The sequence below is a fragment of the Heloderma suspectum genome, chromosome 1 (genome assembly GCF_057233095.1).
Source record: "Heloderma suspectum isolate Gila_16-S chromosome 1, 16-S_ref, whole genome shotgun sequence".
NCBI lineage: Eukaryota > Metazoa > Chordata > Lepidosauria > Squamata > Helodermatidae > Heloderma > Heloderma suspectum.
In genome coordinates, this window is record NC_139458.1 from 47,566,063 (window position 1) to 47,580,782 (window position 14,720).

Sequence of the window (14,720 nt, forward strand, 5' to 3'; positions counted from 1 at the left end):
GCTGGCTGCAAGTCTGAACAGGAGCAGTTCACAAAGAAACATTTTGTTACAGGTTCCACTTGCCATAGTTTAATGTTGGTTGACTATGAGATTCTTTTAAACATACACAGGCAAGCAGTAAGAGGAAAAGGAGGATAGTTGTTATACACAGGACTGCTGCTTTTTGCCCCCTCGATGCCTTCCATCCCACTCCACTTGTGGATTACGCTTCTAAAAGGCCCACCTCCCTTGGGAAGATAAACCTTGGCCTGGTAATGGATTGGTTTGATTTTTTAAAAAAGATCAAACGGACCCAAACTACTTGAGCTTTTATTCTCAGTACCACTGGGGCCTTGGTATCTTGTCAGCCAAAAGCAAAAGGAGATTCCCGGAACCCTGATAAGCTCTGCAACGGCTGCCTTTTCATCACTCTGCGTAAACATGTGCAGCTCAACCCCAGGTGCCAGCTGGGTGAAGTAACTTTATTCAAGGCACGGTCATAGCAATAAATAGAACAAGATACAGAACTCTGGCACATTCCTACAGGGCAACAGCCAAGGCAAAGACAAGAGACCAGCGCTTCCCAAAGACACCATACCCACTCACAGGCACTTTGCCTCCGTGAAATAGAAGCAGCGAAGAAAGGAGGCTTTAAGGTTTGCTACATTAGCATATGTGAATAGGCAAAGGTCAGTTCATGAGCTCCAGGAGCAGAAGGAACAGTTGACTCACCTGACAGCGCTGGACTTGGGCCACCCTTTGAAAGCAGCCAGAAACGGCACTAAATAATGGGGTGGATGAAGCCAGGGTGTGTGTCTGATGGCGTTGGTGCTGGATGAAGGAGGTGGTTCATGGATCTAGACGCAGTTCCCCACCTGCTCTCATAGTAAACGTAAGTATATGCACCAACCCATTTCTGAAAGTAGCTGTGCTATGGAAAATACAATCCCCCTTGTTCTGGCAGATCTAGGAAGCTGGCTGCTGCTGCTGCTCCCCTCTGTGAGAGAGAGAGAGAAAAGGCTACCATTTCTGACCGGTGGGAAATTCTGAAGGTGGCCAGCCCAGAGTAGCATGGGCATGCCTGGTTAACGATGCTACACAAGAAGGACCCCAGTTTTGATCAGGGGGCCTATTTCTAGAATATACACGCAGCCCTACTCTACGCACGCGCAGCTGTAAGTTCCACTGCGATCAATAAGGCTTACTCCCCAGGTAAGCGTGCATGCGTTTTGCAGCCCTGGACTAGCAGTTAATTCAGCCCTGAAGGGACTACTGCACTGGAGGAGGTGTTGCTTTATGTATGCAAAGCAACCTGGCTGAGTAGGAGAGCCTCTCCCCCGGCATGGCTGGGACTGGATGTTGCAAGGCCTGTAGTTCTCTATCGTTCACCCCAGCCTTTCAAAAGCCTGTTCGAGGGATGGCGAAATCACACAGCTTGCTTGTGTGTTTCCGTCCGTCTTTCAGGTATTATAGCGGGCAATGATGTGATACCAAATATTGCTAACAGCAGTTAAGTCCCAAACGGTGTAAGAAAGGTAAGTGGGCACACAACCTCGAATCTGGAGCGCTGGAACTCCATAGCCTCTGGAGGCGGGTGCTCACCAGTCCCCTTCCAGAGTGCTGTGCTGCCTTTATTTCTGTTCGCTCTCCTTTGTTACCAAGCGCTATGTTTCATGACACCCTTCTGCATGTGGTGCGCTCTCCAAGGACATAGGGAGCTGCCTCATACCGAGTCAGACCACTGGGCTATCTAGCCCAATATTGTCGACCCTGACTGGCAGCGGCTCTCCAGGGCTTCAGGCAGGAGTATTTCCAGCCCTACCTGGGGAAGCTGGGGATCGAACCTCGGACCTTCTGCATGCAAAGCAGGGGCTCGGCCACTGAGCTATGTCTCTCTCCCCCCCCCCAGCCCTCTTTGCTCGTATAACTCAAGGTTCCAACGCTCTGCCACTGTCTCCTCTGGAGCCACAACCAAAAGTGCCATTAGTGGCTCCTGGGACAGAATCACTAGTACGGTGAACACAGTTCAAATGCCATCAGTTAAGGGTGCAGACACAGTCTGCAGAAATAATTTAGTCTCACAGTCTTCTGTGAAACCTTAAACACCAAGAGGTAATACCATTCCTCTTCTAACTGTGTGCTTCTTTCCCCCTTCTTTGGATGATTCCCACCCTGCTGCCAGAAAGATAAAAGACAATGGGTGATTTTGCTTGTTTGCTATAATCCATAGTCCAATTTAAATGCAAGTAAATGCAAAAAAAGTGATTCACATATCTTCATTTAATTTGGATATTTTTCAGAAACATGCTGCAGTTCCCTGTCTCTCGCGCTCCATTATTTCCATGTTGGTTTTGATTAATATTTAGAAGGGACTTTATACATGGCATTTCTCCTGCAATTGATTAGATGATGGTGCATGACAAGAACTGCAAACTACCTCTGAAAAACCGGCAGCTGCACTTACTGCAATACTGAGGTTACTAAATGAGGCCAAAAAAATGGGAAACCCTACAAAGGATGCCAAAGGGCAATGGGGTAAGCAAAAGGGGTGCTTTAGTCCAGAAAAATAAACAATTCCAGTGCATTTCGGACCACATGTAGGCCCTTCCTTCAGGGTAATCTATAGAACAATGTACAAAATTTATATTATAGACTTTAAATATGCCCCTGTATGTTAAAATAAGTAAATACAACATAATTATGGTAATAACAATGTAACTGTTTATCAAAATAAAAAAATCTGAGCGGTTTGAAGTTCCAAACTCTGCATAACCATGACATACATTGAATAATATTATTTATTCCTGAGATATGCTATCACTCAATATATATTACGGTAATGCAGTTTGGAACTTTGAGTCTCACTCTCATCAGATTTTTTAGTTTTGATGAACATTTTATTAATGTTGTAATTATGTTGTATATCTGTATTTTTAGAATGCAAGGACATGTTTAGAGGCTATAAGGTAAATTTTGTACATTGTTCTATATATTTCCATGGAGAAAGGCCTACGTTTGGTCCGAAATGCAATGCAACTCTTATTTTTGTGGAACAGAACATCTCCTTTGCTTTTTTATTAGGTGAGGCAACGTGTTTAGTTGGTAGCGTTTAGTTCCATGATGACATGTCAAGCCCAGCACAGCAGCCTCTTCCACGTCCAGAGATGAGGGGCTGGAGGAGCAACCGTGCTGCATAGAGAAGAGGTTGAGATTCAATCAGGACTTTAAAAGGACTTTGGGGTTTCTGAACACATTACAGAACGTATGCATTCCTATTATTTACTGCAGGGTAGGGAATGTCTTTATGGTGGCAGGCCGATTGCCCCCCACTGGGCCAGATGACGTCGAAGGGCGTGGCCACACCCACCGACATTACCACCACCACCCGTTTTGCCTTTCCCCTTGCTGAGAGGAGCATGGAAAAAAGGGACACAGATGGCAAAAAGGACAGGCTATAAATCCAAAGCTAACAGCCCTCCGTGGCCGCCCCGCATGAAACTAAAGCAGAACAGCTCATTTGAAAATATCTGGTGTGCCTCAATGACTTTCACAGGATTGGGTCCTGATTTAGTTGGGAAACCACCAAATGACTGGTGGTCAGGGGAAAGGGGCTGGGGTGTGGTCCTCTGGGGAAACCTAGATGGCCAGATTTGGCCCCCGGGCCACAGGTTCTACATCCCTGCCCTAAGTGGTCCATAAGCAGCCTGTACATGAGAACATACAGGTTACAGCACTGTGTTACAAATTCCTGTTTGAAGCAAGGTGTCTGAATTATCTTTAGCTACAAAAAAACACCCAGGAAGCAAAGGGAAAATCTCTCTCTAAATAGAAGGACGAGGGTCTTTGCATTTGAAGAAGTGGGTATGCTCACTCAGCAGCTCCACTTAGCTTAAGAAGATACTTCATATACACTGTCTTGCATGTTAGATTCTTCCCAAATGGTTATGTCTCACTATCTCCCCCTAACACCCTGGTTTACAAGAAGGTTTGGGAGTGATGCCCACTGCTTTCAATGGCATCTACTTTGTGGATTGCAGTCTTAGGTTTCAATTCAAGAATACATTCATCTTTGTCTTTATCTCTAATCTCTAGGTCAGGAGCGGGGAATGCATGCCCCTCCAGATGTGGGACTGCAACTCACATCATCCCTAGTCAGCATGGCCAAGTGTGAGGGATGATGGAAGCTGAGGTCTAGCAACATCTGAAGGGCCACATGATCCCCTGTCTTTCCCCCGGGTGCGTTTTTCTGCCAAGCAAACAGCTATGGAGAGCCTTTCAGATTTGTCCTGTGCAAAACAGGCCTCAAAGATGTGGATAGGGCTTCCACTCCTTACACACACACACACACACACCCTGGGCAGATCTCCTCCTGTGCCTTTAACAGTTGCAGGACAGGCAGATATATAAGACGACCCTTTTTCTAGCAAAGAAACACAGTAGCTTAGAGAGAGCTTTCCCAATCACAGTGCCTGCATGCTAGGAGAGTTTCACTTGCTTGACAGGCAGAGTAATTCAAGGTAAAGAAGCGCTGTCAGAAGGAGAAGGTGGCAATCTTCCATTTGTGGGCAGATTATCCCTCCTTCCTGCTAACTGCCTTGAAGCACTGGACATCTCTAAGATGTCCAGGACCACCCCGTGGCAGTTTCTAGAATACCAGCACAAGAGAGAAACCTCTACGCCAGCAGCCTCAACAAGATGCTCAGCATGGTGGATGAGACATAATAATCTAACGTGGAGGTAGGCAACCTAGGAACCTCCAGATGTTTTGGACTACAATTTCCATAAGCCCCAGTCTGTGTGGTCAATGGTCGAGGAGTATGGGAGATGTAGCCCAAAACATCTGGAGAGTACCAGGTTGTCTACCCATGATCTAAAGGTCAGTCTATTATGCAGTTTAGCTAGTGAAAGCCCTGTACGGCAGTGGTGGCTTCAAAGCAAAACGGGGTCATTCCCATGCGTACGTAATCCTGATAACTACACCTATCATTTTAATGATTTAATGAGCTGATGGGTCAGTCCCACCAAATTTGGGCATATGACATGACGCAACCTGGGAGCTGGCGACCTCAAACATGCTGGTGCACAAAGGATTACTGTCACTTCAGGGCAGTGGCTGTACCTCTGCCCGCCATTCCATCCAGCCTCAGCTGTCAACCCAGTGCCCAAGTAGATGTGACTGTGGCACAGCCATGTGGTTAAACCTGATCTGCCACAAACATGTAGAGAGAGGTCCAATTTATGGAAGCAAAAAGGGCGTGTGGGTGATGTGAACTGAAGCTTCCCCCGCTTCCCACAGCTCAGCTTTCTGCAGTCTGCAGACTCTGCACCTTGTGGCGTGGAGCGAGGATTTAGCTCTCCTCACCCCCATGCCTCTTTTACGCTAAAAGTCTGTCCCTGTTCCTGGTTTCTACAAGATCACAGCAGATCTGGATTGACACAATCAACTCAACCACTGTCATGTCTAGTCTGGGCTTCAGCTTCAACATTCCTCCCCCGCTCCACTTGTTTCCATTTTGATGTCTCTATTAAAAACAAAGAAACGAGCAGCCTCTCCCCCATTTGGACCCAAACGATGCAAAATCTGAACACGGCAATTCTTTTGGTTGTCAAGCACACAATCAGCCAAACACAGGCCTAGAAAAACAGAGACAAGTCAGACTTGTCCCTTGGGCCAAATTGGCAAGGCAAGTCTTTTCTCGGAGGCAGTGGAGTCAGGCAAAAGCAACAACTGCAGCAGTAGCTAATGGGCATGGGGGTTGGGGGAGCTATGGATCTGTCACCTCCACACTGAGGCCTCATGGGCCCTTACGCCATTCAGGAAACACACAGGCCTGTGCTTCTGCAACAGGCACAGTGCACTGAACTGCACGGACTTCCTGGATGTGTCTTCGGAGACACTCACCATTCCGCTCTCCCTATTCATTCCCAAAAGGATTATAGAAAAGTTTATAGCTACTGTGGGCCATCACATTATTCAAATCCAGTCATTTCCTCTTGCTGTCATGAGCAGAAGGCTGCACATGCTAATGGAATGCTTCCCTGTTACCCAAAAGAACATAAAGGAAAAGCAAAAATAGGGGTAAAGAGAGGGAGAGAAAATGGGGCAAGTAAGGTCTGAGAGGATTTGCCAGAAGATACAGGAAGAGCCAGGCCGTGGCAGTCTGTAGCCCTGGAGCAGAAGGCTGAGAGGCAACATGTGGGACACGCCGCTAAAGAGCTGGAGCACAGGATGGAAGTAACACCGCCTCCTTGGGACGTCCCCATTAGTTTTGTCTCTGCCCTAGAGTTGAGCTGCCATGGGGCTAAGCGATGTGCAGCGTCGAAGGGCCCATTGTGGATCCACCTGACCGGTTCCGGTCTAGTTAAGCAAGACCAGCGCTTTGCCCAAGTCTGGCTTGCAGCAGGACGGATATGGCAGCTCAGAACAATTGAGGCCTCGGGACATGATTAACCCGCTGGCACGCTTAATACTCTAAATGTTCCTATCTCGTCTGTCTTTGCTCTGACAGGAGGTGGTCAATGATAGCAGGTTTGGTTGTCCAGCACAGGCCCGGTTCTGAATTCGCCCTCTGTGCTTTCCAGCTCCGTCTCAAAGCTCTGCAGCACCCCCTCCTCCATGTTCTCCGCTTGCTCCAGGCGGCTGCCCATCGTGCCATAGGACTGGTGAGCCGGGGATGCTGCTGGAGTCAGGCTTAGTTCCGGCTCTTGAAGCACCGTGGCCACAAACATCTGTGACACAAAACCAAGGTGGTGAAATTCTGAGGCCCTTTGCTTGCACCTCTTTTGCTGACAAGCCAGATCCCTCCTTCGATCCTGATTCCCCCCCGCCCCTTTCCAAGTCATGCAGCCATATGGAAGCGATATCACATCTGGCCTGTGAAGAAACCTGTAGAAATCCTGGCGTGCATCCCTCAACAGGTATCTGTGTAAAAGCACTGGGATGTTGCAAGCAAGCTTGCAAGAGCAGCGAGGGAGTCCTAGAGGCAGATGGAGAATGCACTTACGTTTGAATTGGGGGTTGAAGAGATGCTGCTTCTTTCGGTATCATGGAACGCTCCTTCAGATTGTTCAGACATCTGCTTGCAGAAGGAGAGGAGTATAAAGTAGGATGAGGGACAGAAAAACAAGGACTGAATGCCCTGACTGTAAATCCTCAAACAGTGATCCTGTCAAAGGATCTTCGATATAGGATTCAATTTGGCAAAGACCAAGTGACGAGATTCAGACCCACTCTGCTAGATCAACCCAACTGCATACTCGAAGGTAGCTTTTTAGTTACTGGCTGGGGATGATGGGATTTGGGATCCACCAACATCTGGAGTGTCACAGGTTTCCCATCCTTGGGTTAGAGATTAGTGGGTTGAGTTGTAGTTGTGGGGAACACAATGGTTTCAACTTGAGCCAGGTGCTCCCAAACTCCTCAGAAAGGACCATAAAAAGGGGGACCCAACAGTAGCAAAGACATGTAAGTCTTGCTGATATTTTATATTTGTAATGAACTGTAATCCCATTGACTTTTTGAAGTCCTTCGTAATTCTTTTTTTTTTTTTTTGGACCCATCAGGATTCAAGAAATACAAATATAATTCTTCCAGCTTAAGACTGTTTCACTTATTGTACTGAAGCTGCATGTCAAACCTGGAACTTTTATACTATATTATTCAGGAGGGTTTTGAGAGGTAACTCTTTTTACACTCTTTACGGTTTTTGCATCATTTGTATGCGATCTGGCTTATAAGTAGACACCAATTTTTTTCATTCTTTTTGTTAAGTGTTGGGTTTCCCTTTTTTAGGCAAAAAATTAATGTACACATCCATCCATCCATTTCAGAGATGTATTCAGGGCAAAATTTTGAAAGTGGCTCAGGAATGTGCTCATCTAGGCAGTGCGCATCTGTATCTTAAAAACAGTGGGGGAACCAGCCTTCAGCATTTGGATCCTCCTAGTGCAGGGGTCCCCAACGTGACGCCTGCAGCTGCCGTGGTGCCCGCAGGGGCCTCCAAGGGTGCCCACAAAGCTCTCAACTCCCTGCCCCATTCAAAATTTTTATTTTAAATAAAAACCTCAGAACATGTTAGGACAAGCTTCTTTCTCTCCTTTTCTAGCCTCTAGCCTTGCTCTTTCTCTCCCTCTACTCCTTTGCCTTGCTATTTCCTCCTCTCTCCTGGGCTCTAGCTTCACTATTTCTTTCCCCGACCCATCTCTTTAACTCTCTTTTGACTAGCCAGGCCCCCACGGCAGCCATTACGTGACTAACCACATCCTCCATGGGGGGCATTTTGTGGTGGTGCCCACTGCAGTTCCTCAAGTTCCCAAATGTGCCCGTGGGTCCAAAAAGGTTGGGCCCTCCTATGCTTGTGCACCTCAGATGGCAGCTGGTCATAAAAAAAATACAAGAAACAGCACACAGGAAATTGGGTATATTTTTGCCTTTTCTTACCTGGTAACTGGAGGGCTGCCTTGGATGCAGCTTCTTCAGACACAGGCTGAAGAAGGAAGAAAGGATGCAGCAGAGAAGGACTACACCAGTGAAGATAGTGATGGGATGGATGGAGCCTACAGCATTGATGAACAGAGAAACAGCATGGCAAACAAGGGGTGGACTTGTTTCACAGAAACACAGAAAGTGTTTCACTTTCTGTGTTTCACTTTCTATAATGATCACATTTTTTCAAACTCAAGTTTCTTCCATCCCATTTCCACATCAGCTTGCCAAATATTTTTTAACATCCACATGAACATTTGCAGGCATTTTCATGTGCACGAAAATGTGTAGGTTTTTGTGTACACGTTGTTCCCTAACAGATGCATTTTTTGCGAGCACTTTCCCCTAACATATGCCTGTTTGGAAGCCATTTTCCCCAGTGCACACATTTTGGTATGCAATTTTCTCTAATGTACACATTTGTATATGCATTTTTAAGCAGAGAACTACTGCATCACAAAATTCAGAGAATTGCAAATGCCAACGGATAATTGCATGCCAGTGTTTTATTCATTTGGGAGGTGCGAATTCAACTGCTTCATATTAAAATGTGAGCCAAGCAGATTTGGCCCCTATCCATAAGGCAAAGCGCACCAGCTTTCATTGAGTTCTCTACCTACTACTCATAGTTGTCTTACAGCTAAGAACCCCTCACGTGAAGTGCAGTGCCGGTGGAAACTCGCCTACTGCCTGAGTTGGGAGAGCACACCTGCACTGCGGCCGTGTCCCCCCTGCCCCCTTGCCATTGCTGCCACCATGTCCCCCCTTGCCACCACTGTTGTCTGCCCCCCGGCTGCCGCTGCAGCACCACTGCCTGGCTTGGAGGGAGTCCTTCCTCAGAGCCAGGCACTGACTGGGGAGGTGTCCAAGGAGATTGCCTGTACTGCAAGCAACCTCCCAGGATACCATTTGTTTGGAGCAGCCTCCCATCCTTTGTTAGCTCTGGGTAAATAGTGGACTGGGCAGCTGCTCTGAAAGATGGGTAACTGTTCCTGAGGAGAGGAGTCCTGGGAGATCACCTGCAGCACAGGTGATCTCCTGGGACTCCTCTCCAGCCAGGCATGTGGGCCTGGTTGCCGCTTTCTCCCCCTGGCACGGCTTTCTCCAGAGCCCGCCCGCCCAGCTTCTGACTTTCTAGTCTCAAAGGAAGTTGCTATCTTTCAGCTTCCATTGACCACCTGTAAAACTGAGAGCAACACCGGCCTATTTCATGGGGTTGTGGCGAAGTATTTAGGAAATAAATGGCGCATTGCTGCACTGAATTATGCATATGCAATTCCCATTAATTTCAAGTGCTATATAAATGGTAATCAGCAGCAGTAGTTTGCCTCGTACTTGATGCAGGGGACGACGGCCATCCTGTTCCACACCAAGGCCACACTGGTAAATTAGCTTTGGGCCTCTCTAAATGCAGTGCTTCATTTGTTCACTGTTTTCGCCATGCATGAAAATTGGCACCAGGTGAACTTGCTGTGATAAACTTGCATTATTCCTGTTCAGAAACTGCTGTGATTCTCAAAGTAGTAGATATACAAATCAACTTTGGGAAAAATCTGGGTATGTGTGCTCCTGAGGCCAAAGGGGTTGGATGCTGCCCAACATTGCCTAAATCAATGTGAACAAGCCCTAGTCTGAGGGGAACAAAGCTAAGGTCAGGGAAAGGTAGACGGAGCCATTGCCTACCTAGACGGAGAAAGGAGAAGAAGAGCAGCCAGAACATGCAGAGGATGGGAGCCACCACGACCTGGCTTACGGCTGCCGAGTGGATGCGATGGTTTAGCTTGGTGGGGATGTACACATAGTAGATGTTGTAGCGGTCAACCATGTGCTTCAGCAGCACATACAGCAAACCTGTGTACAAAGAGAGCGGGGGGTTGGGACAAAAAGAACAGCCACTCAGAGGGGACAGCAGTAGGTGAGAGGATGGCAGGGGGCTGACACCAAAGCCCAGAGAGATGTTGCAGCAGAAAGGGTAGGCGAAGATGTTTTTGCCTGCTACTCCATTAAGGCCCAGCCAGGGCACCCGAGGGTCAAGGTTATGCGAGTTGCATGCCCCCAAAATCTGGATTTTTCAGTGGGAGGGACCACAGTTCAGTCACAGAGCACATGTTTTGGATGTGGAAGATCTGTGGCATTTCCAGTTAGAAGGTTCTCCAGCAGTAAGATCCTGAAGTGCGGCTGTCATTACTGGCCTGTATGGACCAACGGACAGCATTGAAGCAGCTTCGTATGTCTTAATGACTGTTCCCTACTTCTCCCTTTGTATTAGCATCCCGCTCTCCTGGAACGAAACCACTTGCCATGCTGATTATCAAGGCCAAGCTACATGATACGATAAATGCATGACTACATTTCCACATATTGTATTATATTATATTATATTAAATATAATATGTTGAAATAATATATCATAGCATCTGTGCGCCCCCACCAAATGGGGCTGCAGGGGAGGGGGGGTCTTAACTCTTTCTCCCCATGCTGTTTTCCTGATAAAAACTCCCCCCCGCACGAAACACTGCCATGTGTCCCGGAAAGGAAGGAAATAGCAGCTTCTGGAGCAGTGGGGAGGTGATCAGGAAAATGGCATGGGGGGGGAGGGTCATGCCACCCCTGCTGTGTCGATCCAGATCAGAGCTCCCACGGTTGCTACCCTGCCCCCATTAAAAATATATGGAAATACAATCATGCATCCAACGTCTCACTCAGTTTCATCCTTGCACAAAGCAGTCCAGAGAAGCTCCTGGACTAAGTGGCCCTCCGCCTATGGTCATGTCTCTTCCCAAGGGAACAACTAGCATTGTAACTGGCACCTTCTAGCACTGGAGCCTAGTTTGGCCTCTGTCCTCTCCTAATATTTATCCAAAGATAAGCTGGAGAACTGAAAAAGTGAAGCTTCCATCCAAACACACCCTTGACTCTGCTCCTTCAAGTAGCCCTGACTTCAATCTGCAGCTTCTAAATCCCACCTGCCACCCCCCAGGAACAGAGAGAAGTGGAAGACCCCTGAGAGGAACTCCTTCTTGAACTGAGCAAGCCTACTGGGGAGCAGGGAAGAGTCTGCGGCAGAGGATTTCCTCTCCACTCTGCAATCTGTTTTTTAAAAAAGAAACTACACGTCAAAGGGCACGTTGGAGGGATGAGGCAGATTTGGATCATGCAAGCTCGTAGAATACTCTCTCCACATTTCCCCCTTATCGCTCTTCAAGTATAAGAGGTCCAGACATAGTTTTTTTTAACTGAACACTAATAATTCAGGGGATCCTGGCATACGTTGGCATCTGTGTGTTTTTGGGTAGCTGAAAGATCACGCGAGTCAGGCTGCTGGTCCACTCAGCTCAGCACTGCGTGCACTGACTGGCAGCAGCTCTCTAGGATTTCAGACAGGATCCTTTCCCAGCCCTCCCTGGAGATGCCAGGGATTGAACCTGGGATCTTCTGCATGCAAAGCATCTGCTCCGCCGCTGAGTTACGGCCCTTCTTGCAGCTTCGAAGCTACGACCTTGAATACACACGCATAAAAACATCAATGCTCTCAGCCATTTTAAATGTAGAAAACAACACAGCACTTGTCCAGTGGATTGAATCCATGCGGATTTTGATAATGCTGCCTTTAATTGTGTTACATGGTGATATAAGCTCAGTTTTCCCCCTGAATCCACATTAGCTCAAATCCAGCAGCAGCCCTCCTCAGCACTCCTATCTACATCGGCCCATAGACCATATGATTTGACTAGGCTACTATCTATCCCAAGTGACTAGAATGATCTACATTGAGCTGCTTTTCTATTTTGCCAGATGAATAGATCTATGTGACTCACAAAGACCTTGCTTCTACACTTACAGAAATGGGCCCATTAAGAGGGATTAATTAAGAGGTCCATTAAGAGGATGGGGTCTGGAAGGCTCAGTCCACAGTGGCAATTGCTGGGGGGGGGGGGCTTCATTGTTCGCCTATTCCTGCAGTGCCTCCTTAGGTGGTAGTGGGCTAGGGTCAAGAGCCTATAAAGATGGCTTATGATGAAGACAAGGACGTTTGGGCACTGGCATATATACTTACCAAAGGGGACAATAATGGGGCAGGTGATGCTATAGGTCATGACAACAGCAAATATGCAGCAGGTCCAGGCATACTCCAATCCAAATTGGAACTCATAAGCTTGGCTCTGAGGAAAACACAATCGCACATTTATCCTGTTGTCTTCAACTTCATTACGAGGCGAGTTAAAAGACGCAACACCGTATGATTATTTTCCTTAACCAGAATTACGTTTTTACATCCAAGTACCTAAATCGTGGTTAAGGATTGGCCACAAATCAGAATGCAAAACCATGGTTCAAAGTGGGTTGCAAACTATGGTTTGCATTAACCAGGGTTAAGCTTAATGTCTGCACTGAGCGAGAACCACAGTTAAGGAAGCTTCCCTGCTTCTCTAGCCCCTCTTGCCTGAAAAGTGGCAAGCACATCTTTCTGATGATTCGGGAGACATGGCTTCTGCAAGCTACAACATGGTTTCACTGTATGTTTGAGATATTAACCAGGGTTAAGGCAACAAACCATAGTTAAGTATTGTCTGTTCTGGGCCAAACAGAATCTCACGAGTCTCCTGCTCCGCAAGAATCCCCACCCTCTGATCTGTGGAATTCTTCCCCAAAGTTGCTGTCCACATTTTCAAGTATTTCTCCACAGCTACAATGAACAGGGAAGCAGCTTTCTCAAAAAACAAAGATATGCTTCTCAAGAAGTGAGATTTAGCTCTAGAGTGCATGCTCATAGAATGTTTCAAGGCATCTGAGACACATGGAATACCATCCTACTAATAAAGCTAAATTAGCACTTCTCATAAACCTCTGGAGAAACTCAACCTCGAATCTGGACATTTGTGATAGTTTATGGTATCAGAATACTTCTGGACAAGATGCAACAACAGGGAATCCTAGAGATTCAGGAGATTCCACAGGCAACAAAGTCCAACCATTTTGTCCTAAGATAGGATTTCATGCATTCATGTTTGTGTGAAGAAATATTAAAACCCCAAACCCGCTTGATGTGGAGGCGCTCTGGTTCAGACTTGGCAAAGCAGAGCCGCGTGGCATAGACAATGAGTCCAGGGATGCGTAGCAGCTCCATGGCTGTCCCAATCAGGCTGGAGGTGACGACATAGTTGACAAAGAAAGCACCATTATCGGGAAGGAAAACACACCTACCCAGAAAAAGATGAAGGAGGGAGGGGGGAGGAGAGAGAAAAGTTCTCAGCACACTGGTAGCAACTAGCATTTCCAGAATTTTGTTGATGTTGAGAATCCAGGTCATCTGTGTACATAACATCCCACATGCATACATGTGCTAAATGTGGGAGCAAAAAGCACCCATCTCATTGGTCAAACCAGTGAATCATTTATCATCATCATCATGCCTTTCCACAGAGGTCACTAAGGCAGTGTACAACAAATCAAAATAAAACAAGAATACCATAAAAATCACACTAAAACATTAAGCTAAATCATGCTAAAACATTAAGACAACATGTAAACATTATGCAGAAAATGTTAAATTTCTAGTAACTTTGGCATATGATGTACAGTATACAATGATTCTTTTAGAAATCGGGACATTTTTCATTAAATATAAGTGCTAAATTTCTTTAAATTGCAATTAAGGTTAAAATACACTGATCATAGTATTACTCTGTTATGATATTTGTGTTTTAACAAAACATTAAGAGCAGTTCCAAAGTGGCTCCCTTCCCTGTCACCCTACTCCCAGGTCTTCCACTGGCTAACCGCTGGTAGCCTTGGGACAGATGCCCCCGCACTGGCAGAGTGGGACCTCCACTACATCTTAACACTCTCCAGCCAGCAGATCCATCCCACACAAACAGGCACACGGAGTTCAAAGATACTCACTGAAACTTTATCTCTGCCTGATCCACAAAGTGGGTGTCAAAGAGCCAGCGGAAGAAAAGATCCAAACTATGGAAGAAGATCAGGAACAGATCAGAAGTGTATCATTCCGTAAGAAAACAATATAGGTCCAGGGCTATGCATGGGAATAGCGTCTCCCATTAAAGTGGATATGTTTCAGTTTGAGGATGTGGGCCGGATTCTTGGCAAGGTAAGATCAACTAGATGTGTACTCGATCCTTGAACATCCTGGCTAATAAGGATGGCCAGAGGTGGACTGGCTGAGTGGGGTGGTGGGAGTGGTAAATGCCTCATTACAGGAAGGGGTGGTGGTTCCTGCATGTCTGAAAGAGGG

At 46.8% G+C, this 14,720-nt stretch overlaps 1 protein-coding gene across 1 annotated transcript in view; it reads right to left on the bottom strand.

Annotated features, from left to right (window-relative positions):
• Positions 1-424: 424 nt before the first annotated feature.
• TMEM63C (transmembrane protein 63C) overlaps positions 425-14,720 on the bottom strand; it is a 53,907-nt gene continuing 39,611 nt past the window's right edge. Inside the window, exons 17-23 of the mRNA XM_084841763.1 lie at positions 14,369-14,434; positions 13,503-13,665; positions 12,522-12,627; positions 10,148-10,315; positions 8,420-8,535; positions 6,984-7,055; positions 425-6,708 (exon numbers count right to left, since the gene is read on the bottom strand). Coding sequence (XP_084697889.1) covers positions 6,496-6,708; positions 6,984-7,055; positions 8,420-8,535; positions 10,148-10,315; positions 12,522-12,627; positions 13,503-13,665; positions 14,369-14,434 — 904 coding nt within the window. The 3' untranslated portion in view covers positions 425-6,495. The remainder of the gene's footprint in view (positions 6,709-6,983; positions 7,056-8,419; positions 8,536-10,147; positions 10,316-12,521; positions 12,628-13,502; positions 13,666-14,368; positions 14,435-14,720) is intronic.